The sequence below is a fragment of the Euphorbia lathyris genome, chromosome 10 (genome assembly GCF_963576675.1).
Source record: "Euphorbia lathyris chromosome 10, ddEupLath1.1, whole genome shotgun sequence".
Taxonomy (NCBI): Eukaryota; Viridiplantae; Streptophyta; class Magnoliopsida; order Malpighiales; family Euphorbiaceae; genus Euphorbia; species Euphorbia lathyris.
In genome coordinates this window covers 42,573,161-42,588,751 of record NC_088919.1, presented here as the reverse complement: position 1 = coordinate 42,588,751, position 15,591 = coordinate 42,573,161, and the positions used below count along the sequence as shown (strand labels likewise).

The 15,591-nt window shown below is 34.8% G+C and overlaps 1 protein-coding gene across 1 annotated transcript; it reads right to left on the bottom strand.

The window, feature by feature from the left end:
- Positions 1–1,057: 1,057 nt before the first annotated feature.
- On the bottom strand, positions 1,058–2,342 carry LOC136209350 (lignin-forming anionic peroxidase-like). The gene is made up of 3 exons (XM_066000793.1): positions 2,109–2,342; positions 1,828–2,019; positions 1,058–1,710 (listed from the first exon to the last, which is right to left on the bottom strand). The coding sequence occupies exons 1-3, from the start codon at positions 2,310–2,312 to the stop codon at positions 1,165–1,167; spliced, it is 942 nt and encodes a 313-aa protein (XP_065856865.1). The 5' UTR covers positions 2,313–2,342; the 3' UTR covers positions 1,058–1,164.
- Positions 2,343–15,591: the final 13,249 nt, after the last annotated feature.

The window sequence follows — 15,591 nt, the reverse complement described above, 5'->3', positions numbered from 1 at the left end:
GAAGCAAAGTTGTTGCTTCCACCTCAGGTGTTAAGGCTAAGGAAACAGAAAAAGTGAAAACAACTCCTCGTGGGAGAGCTTAGCCATGCAAACTTATAAATGAGGAGGAGGAGGATGATGAACATTAAAAGGAGAAAATTGGAGGTGAAAATGATAGTGGATGAGACTATGGAGAGGACGATATTAATTTGGAGGATGATTATTATTAATTTTTATGTGCATTTCTTTTTTTATTGACAATGAATGATTAACTGTTTAGTAGCATTAGTTATAGTTAGGTATTAGGTTAAGGTGTTAAGTATAATGTCTCTATGATGTATGAACTTAATTTGGTGTTTTTGATATTTATGATTTGGTGATTTGGTATTATGTTTTTACGTGGGTTTTTTTTTTTTTTTTTTTTTTTGTATGACCATAAGTGTGTTTTTTTGATTTATACTTAACTAAAGTAAAAGAGTATATGTTTTTTATTTTATTTTATGTGCCTCGTGTTCCTAAAGTGCTTGCCATGCGCCTAGACTCCAAGACTCATTAGCTATAAGGCGAGCTGATGAGATTCATTTGTAAAAATTGTTCAGAGAACATGAACTACTTTGTGTAATATTTAAGTTTTAGAGCGTTTGAAGAATATATTGTAAGTTAGACATATAGGATTATTGATGACCAAAAAATGGTCAAAACCGTTGCCTTACCCATTTTGGTATAACAGTTGTTGGTGTAAATGCAACGGACAACATCGTTGCAAAATGCAATCTATGGTGCATGATATATATGTTTAGAAAGACTAAACCGCCCCTTATCAAATCCTAGTCCATTTAAGAATAGTATTCTTTGTTAATATTCCTATATAATTGATTCATTCATTTTAAGGGAATTGTTTTCAAGTATTTAGGAGCAAAAATACCTTTTAATTGGCTGCATTTAATTTCTTTAGAATCATTATTACATTTGGTTTCTTTTCTTTCTTTCTTTTCTTTCTTAAAAATCATCAACTAGAGTCCAAATGGCCTTTGAACAGAATTTAAAGAACATTCATTGAAAATTACTTTATTGATATGAAATAAAAATGAGATAAAACATGTAACATTCATTTTACAATTGATGAGAAGTGTAACATATACATTGTATGAAAAACTATACTGTACGCCTAACGCACATAGACAACTAGTTAACAGCACTGCAGATTTTCCGTATCTGTCGAGCAGATGGATTAATAAGATTTCCCATCTTGACTATGGCAGAGGCAAAATCGGAGTTAAATTTGGCACGATTTTTGCTGTATTCGAGAACCATATCATCAGTAGAACCACCGCTGAAAAGAACCTGATCAGAATGAAGAAGTCCTTTCTTTTGTACTAAATTCTTAAAATAATTGTTGTCAAATGAATTTGGAGTCAACAAATCAAGTGCAGCCAAATTTGAATCACCTCCTACAGAAGGACAGCCACGTCGGCGAGTGGAGGCAAATCCAGCATCAATGTTGGTTTCATTATAAATCCTACCGCGAAATGTTGCGCATTGAGCTTGGCCAAGTGTATGAGAACCTGACAAAGCAACCATGTCTCTAGCAGAAAGACCTTTCCTTTCAAAACGAAAAATGAGTACTCTTACACTGTCTGTAAACTTAGGAAGATCGGCAGAGGCTAGATTTCTACTTGCAGTTGTTGAATCCTTTCTTCCAACCTTTACACTCCAAGATGGACCTCCCACCTGCTCATCAAAATTTCAAATGCTTAGCTAAAAATATTTGTAACTCTTTATCCTAAAAAAATTAAAACTTCTAGTGATCAGCGAGTGCTCAAGCCCTCTCCTATAATATATACTTACATATACGGAGGCATCTCTTGCCGCTACGGCGAGAATATCAGAACAAGAAACAACGCCAGGGCATATCTTCTCCACTTCAGATTTGGCTTTTGAAATGACTTCAAAACCTCTGGCCGAATTCAAGTTTTGAATTGCAGTCTTTTCGCTCTGTATTGATGATGTCTCGTCTAGTAAAACTGAGGCATCACAACCCTATGGAACAGAATATTTATTAATGAAGATAAAATTAAGTAGTTGATCAATTATTTAATAGAGAGTCTAGGAGAAGTATATATATAAACCTGAACGAAGCAATCATGAAAATGTAGACGAATAAGAGAGGCAGCCATTCTTCGTTCTCGTGCAATTGCAGTGTTGATTGAATTTCGAATAGTAGTGAGTGCTTTTGGACATGATTTTGAGTAATAATCAGAGCTCAGCTTAGCATGGCATGCCACCATATTCAGCAGCAACAATATCAAAATTAAGACTGCTGTTTTGGCCATATATATATATTTCACTGTTTGATTCCTATAGTGAGAGAGATATGAGAAGATGAAAAGTAAAGTGTGGTGAATCAAAGCTTATATAGATGAAGAAAATGGCAGATCAGCAACTATTCAAAATGGGTAATGCATGCATGAGTTTTGAAAATGATTGATTGTGACATATAAAGACTAGTCATGAGATTAGATCATATATATTTTAATTCCAATAATAAGATAAGGAAAAGGTTTATGCCTTTTAATTCTAAGAGAATATTTTAACGAACATTGTTTGTAAATGCATGCTACCAAATAAAGGAAAGAATAATGATGAGTATGGGAAAGCCTGTCTCTTTGACCTGTGTTATTCTCACCCAACAACTACTATACACTCGTGAGTAATACTCTACATTCCAGATGATTGATGTTAAGAAATAGATGTATATAAGTGATATTATTTAATTGGACGGATATATTATACCGAGAGTATAATAGAAGTTCTCGAATGGCTATATTTATATTACATAGGGATAAGGTACAATATTTTTGAGGCGCACACAATTCTTATACTTTATTTTTAAAAAATAAATAAATTTAATCAATACAAATTTATTTATTAATAAGAAAAACTAAATAAAAATTACTTTTTTATAGTAATTTGTAGAGAACCACTTAACAACTATATTATTGTAGGATAAAGTGTAAATTTAGTTGATTATTAGCATCTATCTATCTATCTATCATATAAAACAATAAAATTTTAAGTCTAACTTTTACTAGACGGTTCAATATCAAACTTAGTTAATGAAAATTTTCATATACAATTTTAGGTTCGGGATACCCTACAATCTCTAAATTCTAATCAAACTTCAATTTACACCTACTACTACTGTTAATGAAACTATATATGCATCATTCTTGAAATTATCCCAATGGACTCTCAAGTTTTGCTTACTTTCTTTGTAGCCCTTGGTTTTAAAACTTGATAAAAACACTTGAACTTTTCTTTTTACTAACATAAAAGCCTATTATAAATGTAAACACATCAAAATAAGAAGTTCAAAATTTCAAGTTAATTAGAACAACATTATTTTATGAAATCACGTTTTTAAAATTTTTTCTCTTTAATATTCAATTTATCACTTCTAACTAAATAACACTTAAATAACTTCAAAATTAACGATTAAATAATTAAAATGTTGATTAGAATTTCATTTTCACAAGCTCTAAAACTCATGGTTACTTGCTATGAAAGTATTAAGAAACTTACTATGTAAATAAAAAAGGTTGGAAATTTTTATATCCAGATTTAAATTTCAAAGGATATAAACAAGTAAGACAAAGATTTAAGGGTCATGGGGTGTGATTTACCGAGAATCTAAATGGTTAGACACAATTTGCATTTTAATTATTATTATTATCATTGTAATAGAAACTTTGTTTTGTGTTAATTATTATTTAGTTACCAACTCCTTTGGACGGAAACCGGAAATTTGCTGCAGAAGAAGAGTTTGGTCGTATAACGCCACGTTTTAAATTTAGATTGGTTGAGCATTCAACCCATCCTATGATTTCTCCAGCCATCAATGTGGAAATTATAATTATTGATTTTGCAACACTAAACCCATATCCAACTGCTTCTAAATTATTAATTAAGTTTCAAAGAAGTCTTTGAATAATCTTGCAATTCGTCATAGCTCGCTATCTAACTGCTGTCCAGTGTGCGGAGCTTTCGGGGAAAACGAGTTTCACGTGTTCATAGGGTGTCCTCGAGCTGCTCAGGTATGGAAATTATTGTTCAAAGACAATCGGTTGGATCTAATCACGAATTTTATCCATTAGTTTACAAATATCCTTGGTGATATGACGAGGGATTGTAACCTTATTGCGATAATCTGTTGGTAACTATGGAGGGCACGAAACGAAAAAGTTTGGAATGATAAAATTCGAACGCTTGAGGAAATATTTCAAACCGCCACTGCTGAACTGACGGCTTGGGAGGCAGCGCAAAGACATCACCCTGATCAACAAAATCAATATACGAGTGCTTTGTGTAAATGGAAGAAACCGGTTGCAGGCTGCTACATATGTAACGTCGATGCAGGGGTAAATGGGTTAAATAATTTCTGCTCTTTTGGTTTCCTTTTACGCGACTATCAGGGGCGATGCTTTGCGGCAAGCATGGGTTACCTTGTTGAGATAACAGATCCACCTTTGGCTGAGGCAATGGCCATCCGCGAAGCGCTATCATGGATCAAGAATTATAACTTAAGCCATGTTGAAGTTCAGTCCGACTGTCTGATGGTGGTACGGGCTATTCAGCTCCAAAAAAGCCAATGAGTGTTGTGAGATTTGAACTCCTGTTCGATCTCTTTTATTAAACGATCAGCGAATTTAGCAGCCCATAGCCTAGCTAAAGCTGTTACTTCTAGTTATGTTCGTGGTGAGTGGGTCTGTCCACCACTGTTTATTATTGATGTGTTATCTTCTGATTTAAGTTAATAATTGTTGTTGTTTGTTTCAAAAAAAAAAAAAAAAAAGTCTTAGCAATTCATTAATTTAATTTTAGAAAGAAAAAATTATATATATTCATATCATAATTTTTGAGAAAAAGAAATACAAAAATATTTTCATATTACAATTTTAGAGAAAAAGAAATTCACGTGCCTTGCTTTTTTGTCCAACACAAACATACATATAGTTTAAAGGCTTAATACATCATTTGCTCCCTAAACTTGTCCAAAAAGCTTGATTGGCCCCCTGAACTTTCAAAGTATCTCAATAGCCCCTTGAATTTGCATAAAATGTTTAGTTAGCCCCCTGAACTTGCATAAAATGTAATCAATTGATAACTCGGTCGCAAAAAAAGTAAGTTAAATGCAGAAGATGTATTACACGCATCTTAGAATGTTATTACATAATTCAAAAATAGATTAAAAAGGAAGTTATTGCTTGCTGAACTATACAACTTGTCTTCTCTAATCTAAGAACCGTATAGCCCGATTTCGGTCATTTTACTATTTTTAAGGCTCATGCAATACATCTTTCACATTTAACTTACTTTTTTACAACTGAGTGATCAATTGATTACATTTTGTGCAAGTTCAGGGGGCTAACTGAACATTTTATACAAGTTCAGGGAGCTATCGAGACACTTTGAAAGTTCAGGGGGCCAATCAAGCTTTTTGGACAAGTTCATGGGGCAAATGATGTATTAAACCTAGTTTAAAAGTTTGTAAATAGAGGTATGTGGTATGTTCCATTAATAAAACGCAGTATTTGAAATTACATAATTAAGTTGTGACGACAATTATAAGAACATTTGTGTCTTTAAAAAAAATTACATTTACATATCGACAAACAGTCTCCTAAATCGGATTGCAATTATGTTAAATAAATTTAAACATCAATTTAGTTTATAAAATGCAAATAGTAAAAAAAATGTGAAATGTTAATCATATGATCTATGGTTTCAATTGTGTGGAGCTATGTTTTGTCGATATGTAAATGTATTTTTTTAAAATAAAATTATCATTGCTTATCAGCTGTACACATCATCAGAAGTTAACATTGTAATTTAAAACACTTTACTTTGTTAATAGAACATATTGTTGGAATATATATATATATATATATATATATATATATATATATATATATAAATGAAATTAAGGGTCATTTAGTTTACCTGTTGTTTGTTGTTTGCTGTTGGAAAAAATTGTTTTTTGAAAAAGCAGGGATTCTCTGTTTTTATAAAAAAGCTACTTTTTATGTATAAAAGTTAAACAGGAGATCCTTAATCAATCACCTAAAACTCTCAATTTTAAAGTGAAAATGCAAACATGAGTAGAAAATGGAGTAAACAAACACCTCATTGGTTTAAATTCCAATAGACACATCTTTTCATGAATAGTCGTCTTCGTTCATGAACAGTCGTGTTCGTTTATGAACAGTCGTGTTCATTCATGAACAGACATGTTCATTCGAATCTGTTTACACACGATGGAACTGTCAAATTTTACATTGAAAATAAAATTATCTTTAAAATTTATGTTCTTTGTATGTTTACATTATTCCTGTTTTTTCTGCTCCGATGATAACAAATTTATGCACAATAATAGTTCAGTTATGTAATCTATTATATCCTGGGAAACGTTTGTCTTAAGGAGACTGTTAATACAGGTGTGAGCGTCGGATAAGTTTGTGGACGAGGAATCGCACGAGATGATTTTCCAATTTTTTCTCATGGTCACCATTCCTAGCACTCCATATTTCCTCAGGAATGGGTCACGTGGCTTTTAAGGGCGGAATCTTTCGATACCCCACATTTGGTTTTTTGAGATTTCGGTTATGAATGGGATAAATATCCATCCCCGAAGAGTAATTAGAATCGCCACTCAGTTTTTTCTACTATATATCGAGAAATAATCGATACAGAAAATGCTGCAATGAGAGTACCATACCCCTAATTAGATAGAGTTCGTTGACTACTATATCTACTTTAAGTATTTCATAATATCTTAAATATCTCTTAATAAGTTCATTCATGAGATTCTACTTCACTTTCAACCCTAAATAATTATTACGATGCCAAAGCAATAGATAAATAATAGTTATTATTTTGAGAAGTCAGTAGTTCACCATTCTTAGGTTTGTTCAAACAAGTTGCAATCATGATAGAACAACCTAGCTTTGATTTGAAAACATGGGTACGAGGAATGAAAATTAAGGGAATTGGTATTAAAACCTTCAATTGAGGAAATAGTAAAATGATATTCAAAATCATAAAAATGTTGAAGAAGTAGTTTTGAGAAAACTAGTCTAAAACACATAATGTTTACAATAATTATCACCATATTTCGAAAAATATTCTAGAACCGTGTACATTTGTTACTTCGTTCTGAGAATCCTATACCATTAATTCTAGTGAAAACCTCAGAAGATTGTAATGATTACCTAAGTACCCTCGAAGTATATTCTAATGGAAAGAATATCGGATTTGATATTTTTGAAATCCCCGATAGTGGAAGTAGGACTTTCATCGATGAAGTTCTGTTTTGATTGAAATAAAAGATTAATGAAAACTTAGAATATCATGATAATTACTTAGATATCCTCAAACTGAATTCTGAATGTGGGCTGCTATATACCGCAATATTTTTTCCACCTACCGCACTTTTTTGACAATTTTGCCCTCCTCATAATTTAAACTCAAAAATTCAAAAATCTCAAATCCTCTCTAGCTTTTTGGTTTTTCAAAAAATCCGACCTAAAACAACATGCCGCCAAAGCCAGGAGCGGGTAAAGGCTTCATGAAATCTCTGTTAAGTTTTTTTTTTAAATTACTCAAAAATCACGGGTTCCGCCTCCGAATCGGAAGCGGGACCCATATGAATATAAGGTAAACGGAATCGTCGTGCCGTTTCCACCACGGGTGGAACGGACGAACTGCCCCTTCCACCCGTGGTGGAAACGGCACGGCCGTTCGTTCCACCGTAAGGTGGAACGAACGGCGCTCTCGTTCCACCGTACGGTGGAACGAAAGGCGCAATTGTTCCACCGTACGGTGGAACGAGAGCCATGCTCGTTCCGCCTTACGGCGGAACGAGCGGCGCATCCGTTCCACCGTACGGTGGAACGGTGCGCGCTGCCCGTTTAGGCCAAAAAAAAAATTCGAAATTCAAAAAACGAAATTTTAATTTAAATTTATATCGTAGGATTACCTCGTGTTCGAAATCATGGTCTTCGGGAATGCTCAGGTCCATTTTCCTCCAATTCGGGTTTTTAGGCTTGGGAGAAAAAGAGAGGAAAAAAAAGTTTTGGTTTTTGATAAAAAAATTATGACAATGGCATAAATATCAAAAGAATGCGGTGGGTGGAAAAAATATTGTGGTATATAGCAATACCCATTCTGAATTGAAGCATATTCATTCAAATATTCTTGGAATTATTAAGAATGAAAATATATATATAGCTTTTATCAATAATATTCTATTTTTAATGAAAGTAAGACGCAAAGTATTTGCCCCTACCAAAAAAAAAAGACGCAAAGTATTTGCAGTAATCAACCCCCACATTCCAGGGAATGTTCCAAAACCTTGTATGTTTGTTACTTCGTTCCGAAAATCATACAGCGGACGAGATAATTACTTACATAAATATTGCTGCTTATTCTGGTGAAAATTTAAAAGATTATGATAATTACCTTAGTATTCTCGAGATGTTTTCCAGTGGAAAGAATATCGAATTTGATATTATTTGAATCCCCGATAATGAAAAACTAATAAAGCTAATGAAAATCTAGAAAGTCATGATAATTACCTAGATATCCTCAAATTGAATTATGGATTGACTAATAATCATTCGAATATTCTCAGAATTATTGAGAATGAAAATAGAGCTTTTATCAATAAAATTCTATTTTATTTGAAATAAAAGCTAGAAAAACTTAGCAAATAATAGTAATTATCCAAGTATTTCCAAAATATTCATCCAAGCATAGAATATTCATTTGTACATTCTTGGAATTTTTGAGAAGTAAATGAGACTTTTATTAATAATATTCTTGTTTTTAAAAATAAAAAGCTTGAATAAATCCAGAAAATCTTAGGAAATTATAATAATTACCCAAAGAATCCCTCCATAATAAGCACAGCTGAGCGGCCAGTGCAATAAAGGGCGGAAAACCCCTTCCCTAGTTCATTAGGGTTTGTCATCTTGTGATTCTACAAGTGAGATTGTTTTGCTGTTTTACTTGACCTGGTTTAGAGACGATGGAGAGGGCAATGGAAGGTCTAGAAATTGGAGAGGATGAGCATGCCGAGTTGGATTTCCTGGAGAAGCTGTCGAAGAGTGCCGAGCATAAAACTAATTTAACCATGATCAGCAGATTTTTAACAGACATGAATATTAATTTCATAGCCATGAAGAACAAGCTCGCAAACTTATGGAGGCCGGGGAGGGGCATAGCGATTGCTGAGCTGGAGAACAATCGTTTCTCTTTTAAAAATTTTCATGTGATTGATCGGGACAGAGTGGTGGCGAGCGGTCCGTGGTCATTTGATAACCTTCCTCTATAATCCTACACTCAAAACTATCTAACTCTCTGTTTGCTGAATACTGAACAAACAGCAGAGCTTCCAAACTAATCTAAAAGATTGGTAATGTTGTTCTTAATAAAAACTCTATGAATGATCTTAGAAAATGATTACACAGAAGAATAAAGACGTTTGTGTAAATGCTTTACTTTGCTTGGAACTTCAGGAAATGATTCACTCAGAATTTCGGCGTTGAAGATCAAGTTCCAAAGTTGCAAATGAGGGGCCTTTTATAGTTGCCACCTGAGGGCTGGGGTCATTTCAAATTTCGAAATAACCGTTGAGAGGGAAACGCTCTTCTGTCGCTTTCACTCCTCAAAAGCCGGTGTCAATAGCCAATGGTCTTCTATCTTTTACCGTTGATTTGTCTGTTGCGTTGTGCTTCAGGCTTAGTCTCGGAAGCAGATTGGTTGTCTAACCAAATCAGGTAAAGTTCTCAGGTTGACCAAGAGACAAGTTGTTTGTTGCTTCTGAAACTTTCCTTTTATGGCGAGGCTTTGTTAGTTGCGCAGAGTCAACTCTTGATCTTGTCCAGTGTGGCTTGATCTGTCTTCCGAGTTTGTCTCATCTTTGAGACAACTAGGCTTGCTTCTGGATCCTTATGCCTGTTGGGCTAGAGCTTGATCCACAAGCCCTTGTCTTATGGGCTTTGATTCAAGGCTTAAGGCCTTTTCTTATTTCTTTGAACTTAAACTTAATTCATCAACACACTTCAACAAACACATTAGTAGAAATAAATCAACATTTAAATTTAATGTTTTATTAATTATGGAGATATTAATTTCATTTAATATTTTTGTCATAATCAAAATTAATGTGGAAATTGTGTTTCAACACGAGTTCTGTCTCCAAATCTAGAGACGGAACTTGTGTTTTCGATGAAAATTTAGCAAAAAAACATACCTTTGCGAACATTAGTCATTTTCCTTTATCGTGATTTCCCACCATGATTGTCATTCGAGTTTGTGATTTTGGAAGAGATTAGAGAGAGAGTGAAAAAATTTGATAAAAAAATGAAAAGGGCAAAAACGTCAAAATGAAGGCGGTGATAAGTAATTAGGAGACGGTATTTAGCAATCCACTTTATCTATATATTTTTATTTATTTTAATTCCTGACGGAAATTCCACTCTTTTTTTTTATGAGATGGAGGGGTTATACTCCGACAAAAAAAAACAAAACTAACATGTACGAGTCATCCTAGGGAGATAAGTACCGCACTGGTCAGAAAAAATAATATCTTGGATGCTTGCAGGAGGCACCTCACACTCGTGAAGTCCTAGAGACAAAACCCCTGCGTAGTTCGCCATCCAGTCCGCGGCTTTGTTTCCTTCGCGTAAAACATGAACAATCCTCACTTCCCAATCCTGTCGAAAAAGCTTCTTCCTAGAACAGCCAATAATAATTGTGTCGATTATCAGTTCCTTCCTGCATTAACCGAACAATCACTAAAGAATCCATCTCAAACACCACTTTCTTATACCGTCTATGCCAAGCAAATTTTCGTGCAAAATATAAACCCCAAAGTTCTGCCAGAATTGTCGTGCAAATGCCCAGGTTCACTGCAAACCCACCTAGCCAAGCTCTTAAACCGTTCCTTGCAACCCCCCAGGCCATAGCCTGCCCCAGGTTACCTTTACTTGCACCATCACTATTTAGCTTGATCCACTCGCCCTCAGGCGGCTTCCAACCGACGGACACTTCTCTAACCAGCCGACCGTCCATCTGTTGCTCGAGTTGAAAAATGTAATTAATTTCAGTGGCTTTTTGAAAAATGAACGCCATTTTATTGGGACAGATCGAGATATCAGGCTCAAATATGGCCGAGCATCTCCATCTCCAGATCCACCAAAGTACATTAGAAAAAAGTACGGCCACTCAATTTGATTTATTGACCCATGTTTCACTAACCCGTCCTGCATCCAGTCCGTAATACTTGATCCAAATATATTGTTGGAGATTTTGGTAAAATGGCTCTTTAGCCTTTGTTTGTCTTTTGTGACTTTAAGTATCCCACATGGGAAACTTTTGAGATAGTTGAAGAGTTTATATTGGGTTGGGCTTGAGGAGTTATTAAATTGTGTTTAGTGGGTTTTACAAAATAAACCACACGCGCGCGCTCGCTCGTTCGTTCGCCCGCCCGTCCCGACTGGACTGGACCCGATTTTTATTTGGCCATTAAATATTTTAAACCTTTTTTACTATTTCTTAATAAGTTAAAATCCTATCTCCACTATCCCTGTTTTTACTCAACCCATTACGTTTTTCTCTCCTAAAACGTTGTCCACTACAACGTTCGTTTTACACAAAATAAAACACGAACTCTACAGAGTTCAGAGATACAGAAAACTTTCCAATTACAATTTTCATCTTCATTACGCTTTCTTCTCTGGGCAATTAATTATTTTGCTGTTCCAAAGCTTCGCCCTAGAGTGCACTAGTGCGTCGCTCGCTGTGTAAACCTTGGTTGACGATCGGACTTCCAGATTGCACCAGAGTCTGCCGTAATCGTTTTCAACGCAATGGTTCTGTCCACGACACAACTTTTTCATTCCGATAAGTTATTTCGATTCCCTCTTTTGTACTTACAATTTGAAAACGATTATTTTTGTCCATCATCATGTCTGCTCTAATCTCAAAAAATATTCCCGATCTCTCAAAATTAGAGCCCTTAGACGGTCTGAACTACAAAAGATGGTCTCAGAAAATGCTTATATTTTTTGAACAATTAGACCTTGATTATGTCGTCCTGTCTGATCCCCCTGTCGACCCAAACGGTCCTGCTATGTCGCTTATCGTTCAACAATACGATAATCAGTCTGCTAAATATGAAAAAGATAACAAAACTGTCAGAGGACATCTCCTTAATCATATGTCGAACCCAGTGTTCGATATATTTGTCAACAAAAGGTCTGACAAAGAAATTTGGGTCTCTTTAAAAGATAAATATGGGTATGATGATGCTGGAAAAAGAAAATATGTTGTTGGCAGGTGGTTACATTATCAGATGGTTGATCAGAAACCAATCATTGATCAGATTCACGAATATGAGAACCTTGTTGCTGAAGTTCTCAGTGAGGGGATGAATATGTGCGATATGCTTCAAGCCAATGTTCTGCTGGAGAAGTTCCCTCCTTCCTGGAGTGACTTCAGAAACCACCTGAAGCACAAAAAGAAAGATTTCAGCCTGCAGGAGCTTGTTAGTCATATGCGAACTGAAGAAGCAAACAGAATGAAAGATAAGCAACTTTCCTCTATTTCTGTTTCTATTAATGCTAATGTGGTTGAATCTGTTGTGATTCCAAAAGACAGATCAAAAGGGCATGCAAACAAGTCCCAAAAAGGCTTCAAACAGAATAAGTCTTTCAAGCATGGAAAGGTCCAAAAGCGAAAGGTTGAATGCTTTGTGTGTGGAAAACCCGGGCACAAAGCATTTCAATGTTTCCAAAGGAAGAACCAACAGAATTCAAATCAAAATGCTCACACAAAGCCTACCGGACAATCCAATTTGGTGGAGAACGATGAAATCATTGCTGCTGTGGTGGTAGAGTCGAACTTGGTGGAAAACAAAACTGACTGGGTGTTGGATACTGGAGCTACCAGACACTTATGTTCAAACAGGGAGCTGTTTTATCATTTTGAGGATGCTGCTGATGGAGAGTGCGTCTACATGGGTAACACCGCAACTGCTGGTGTTGTTGGTAAAGGAACAGTCTTACTCAAATTAACTTCTGGAAAAAGTTTATCATTGAATAATGTTCTGTATGTGCCTTCAGTTCGTAGGAATCTTATTTCTGGTAGTTTATTAAATAAGGCTGGTTTAAAAATTACTTTTGAGGCTGATAAGGTGATTCTTACTAAAAATGGGACCTTTGTAGGGAAAGGGTATCTAGGTGATGGGCTTTTTATCATGAACACTGTTGATGTTAACTCTGTTGGAATTAATGCAAGTTCTTCTGGTTCTGCTTATTTATGTGAGTCTTTGGACGTTTGGCATGGTAGATTAGGACATGTGAATTATGCTTCTATTAAAAGGTTGAAAAATATGCATGTTATTGATAAAGTGAATTCTGAGCATGAAAGAAAATGTTCTATTTGTGTAGAAGCTAAATTTGCCAAAAAGCCTTTTCCATCTGTTACTAAGAGAACTACTGAATTGCTTGAATTAATTCATTCTGATCTAGCTGACTTTAAGAATTCCATAAGTAGGGGTGGTAAAAGATGGTATATGACCTTTGTTGATGACTTTTCGAGATACACCAAAGTATATCTTTTAAGATCAAAAGATGAGGCTGAAAGTATGTTTCTAAAATATAAAATGGAAGTAGAAAATCAGCTAGATAGAAAAATAAAAAGGCTTAGATCTGATAGAGGTGGAGAATACGGAACTAATTTCCTTAAAACATTTTGTGAGGAAAATGGCATTATACATGAAACTAGTGCGCCATATACACCACAACAAAACGGTATAGCGGAAAGGAAAAATAGAACGCTTAAGGAAATGATGAATGTCATGTTAATTAGTTCTGGTATGCCTGATAATATGTGGGGGGAAGCTGTTTTGTCTGCATGCTACATTTGAAATAGAGTTCCTCATAAAAAATTAGACAAAACTCCCTATGAGCTTTGGAAGGGGTATTCGCCTAATTTAAATTTCTTGAGGGTTTGGGGTTGTCTTGCCAAAGTTGCTTTTCCATCTTTTAGAAAACCCAACATAGGGCCAAAAACCTTTGATTGTGTTTTTATTGGATGTGCTTCTAATAGTGCTGCCTTTAGATTCATGGCACTAAATGACTATAGCATATGTGAATCTAGAGATGCAGAATTCTTCGAAAATGATTTTCCTTTAAAGAAAAATATTGTGAGTGATGATGTTGGTCCCTCTAATATTGTATCTGCTAGTGATTCTCTTGCTTCTAGTTCTTTGGAAAAACATGATGAATGTGAACATGAACCTAGAAGAAGTAAAAGAAGGAAAATAGCTAATAGTTTTGGACCCGACTTTGTTTCCTCTTTTCTGCTAGAAAATTCAGATAGAGTAGATGATGTTTTTATGTCTGCCTATCTAATAGAAGAAGATCCTAAGACATATAAGGAGGCCATGACCTCTATAGATGCTAATTTTTGGAAAGAGGCAATAAAAAATGAATTAGACTCTATTATGGTCAATCACACTTGGGATCTAGTCTCCTTGCCTAAAGGGTCCAAAACTATAAAACTTAAATGGATCTTCAAAAGGAAAAGAAGACCTGATGGATCCATTGAAAAGTTCAAAGTTAGATTAGTTGCCGTAGGCTATAGTCAAAAGAAAGGAATTGACTATTTTGATACTTATTCTCCTGTTACTAAAATTTCTACTATTAGAATCTTAATTGCAATTGCAGCAATACATAATTTGGTGGTACATCAGATGGATGTAAAAACAGCTTTTCTAAATGGTGATTTAGAAAAAGAAATCTATGTTCAACAGCCTGAGGGAAATGTTGTACCCGGTCAGGAAGATAAGGTATGCAAACTGAGGAAGTCATTGTACGGCCTGAAACAGGCACCCAAACAATGGTATGAAAAGTTTAACTCCACTTTACTTTCTGATGGGTACGTAGTTAATGGATCAGATACATGCGTTTATTCTAAATCATTTGGATCAAATTATGTGATTGTATGTCTTTATATGGATGATATGCTTATCTTAGGCACTAATTTAGAAGCAGTGAATAACACCAAAGCTTTCTTATCATCAAAATTTGACATGAAAGACATGGGAAAAGCTGATGTAATTCTTGGTGTCAAAATTACAAAAACTGAAAATGGTTTTTCTTTAGGACAATCACATTATGTTGAGAAGTTATTAAAAAAGTTTGATAGCTTTGATGTAGTGCCAGCTAGAACACCCTATGATCCTAGCATATGTCTTACTAAAAATAAAGGAAATAGTGTTTCACAAGAAGAATATGCTAAGATTATTGGGAGTGTTATGTTCTTAATGACTCATACTAGACCTGGCATTGCATATGCTGTAAATAGATTGAGTAGATATACTCACAATCCAAATGATGAACATTGGAATGCACTTCGCCGTTTACTTAAATACTTGAGAGGTACCATGAACTTTAATTTGCATTTTAATAAATTTCCTGCTGTTTTAGAGGGATATAGTGATGCAAACTGGTCATCCAAAAATGATTTGGTGTGTTCCACTAATGG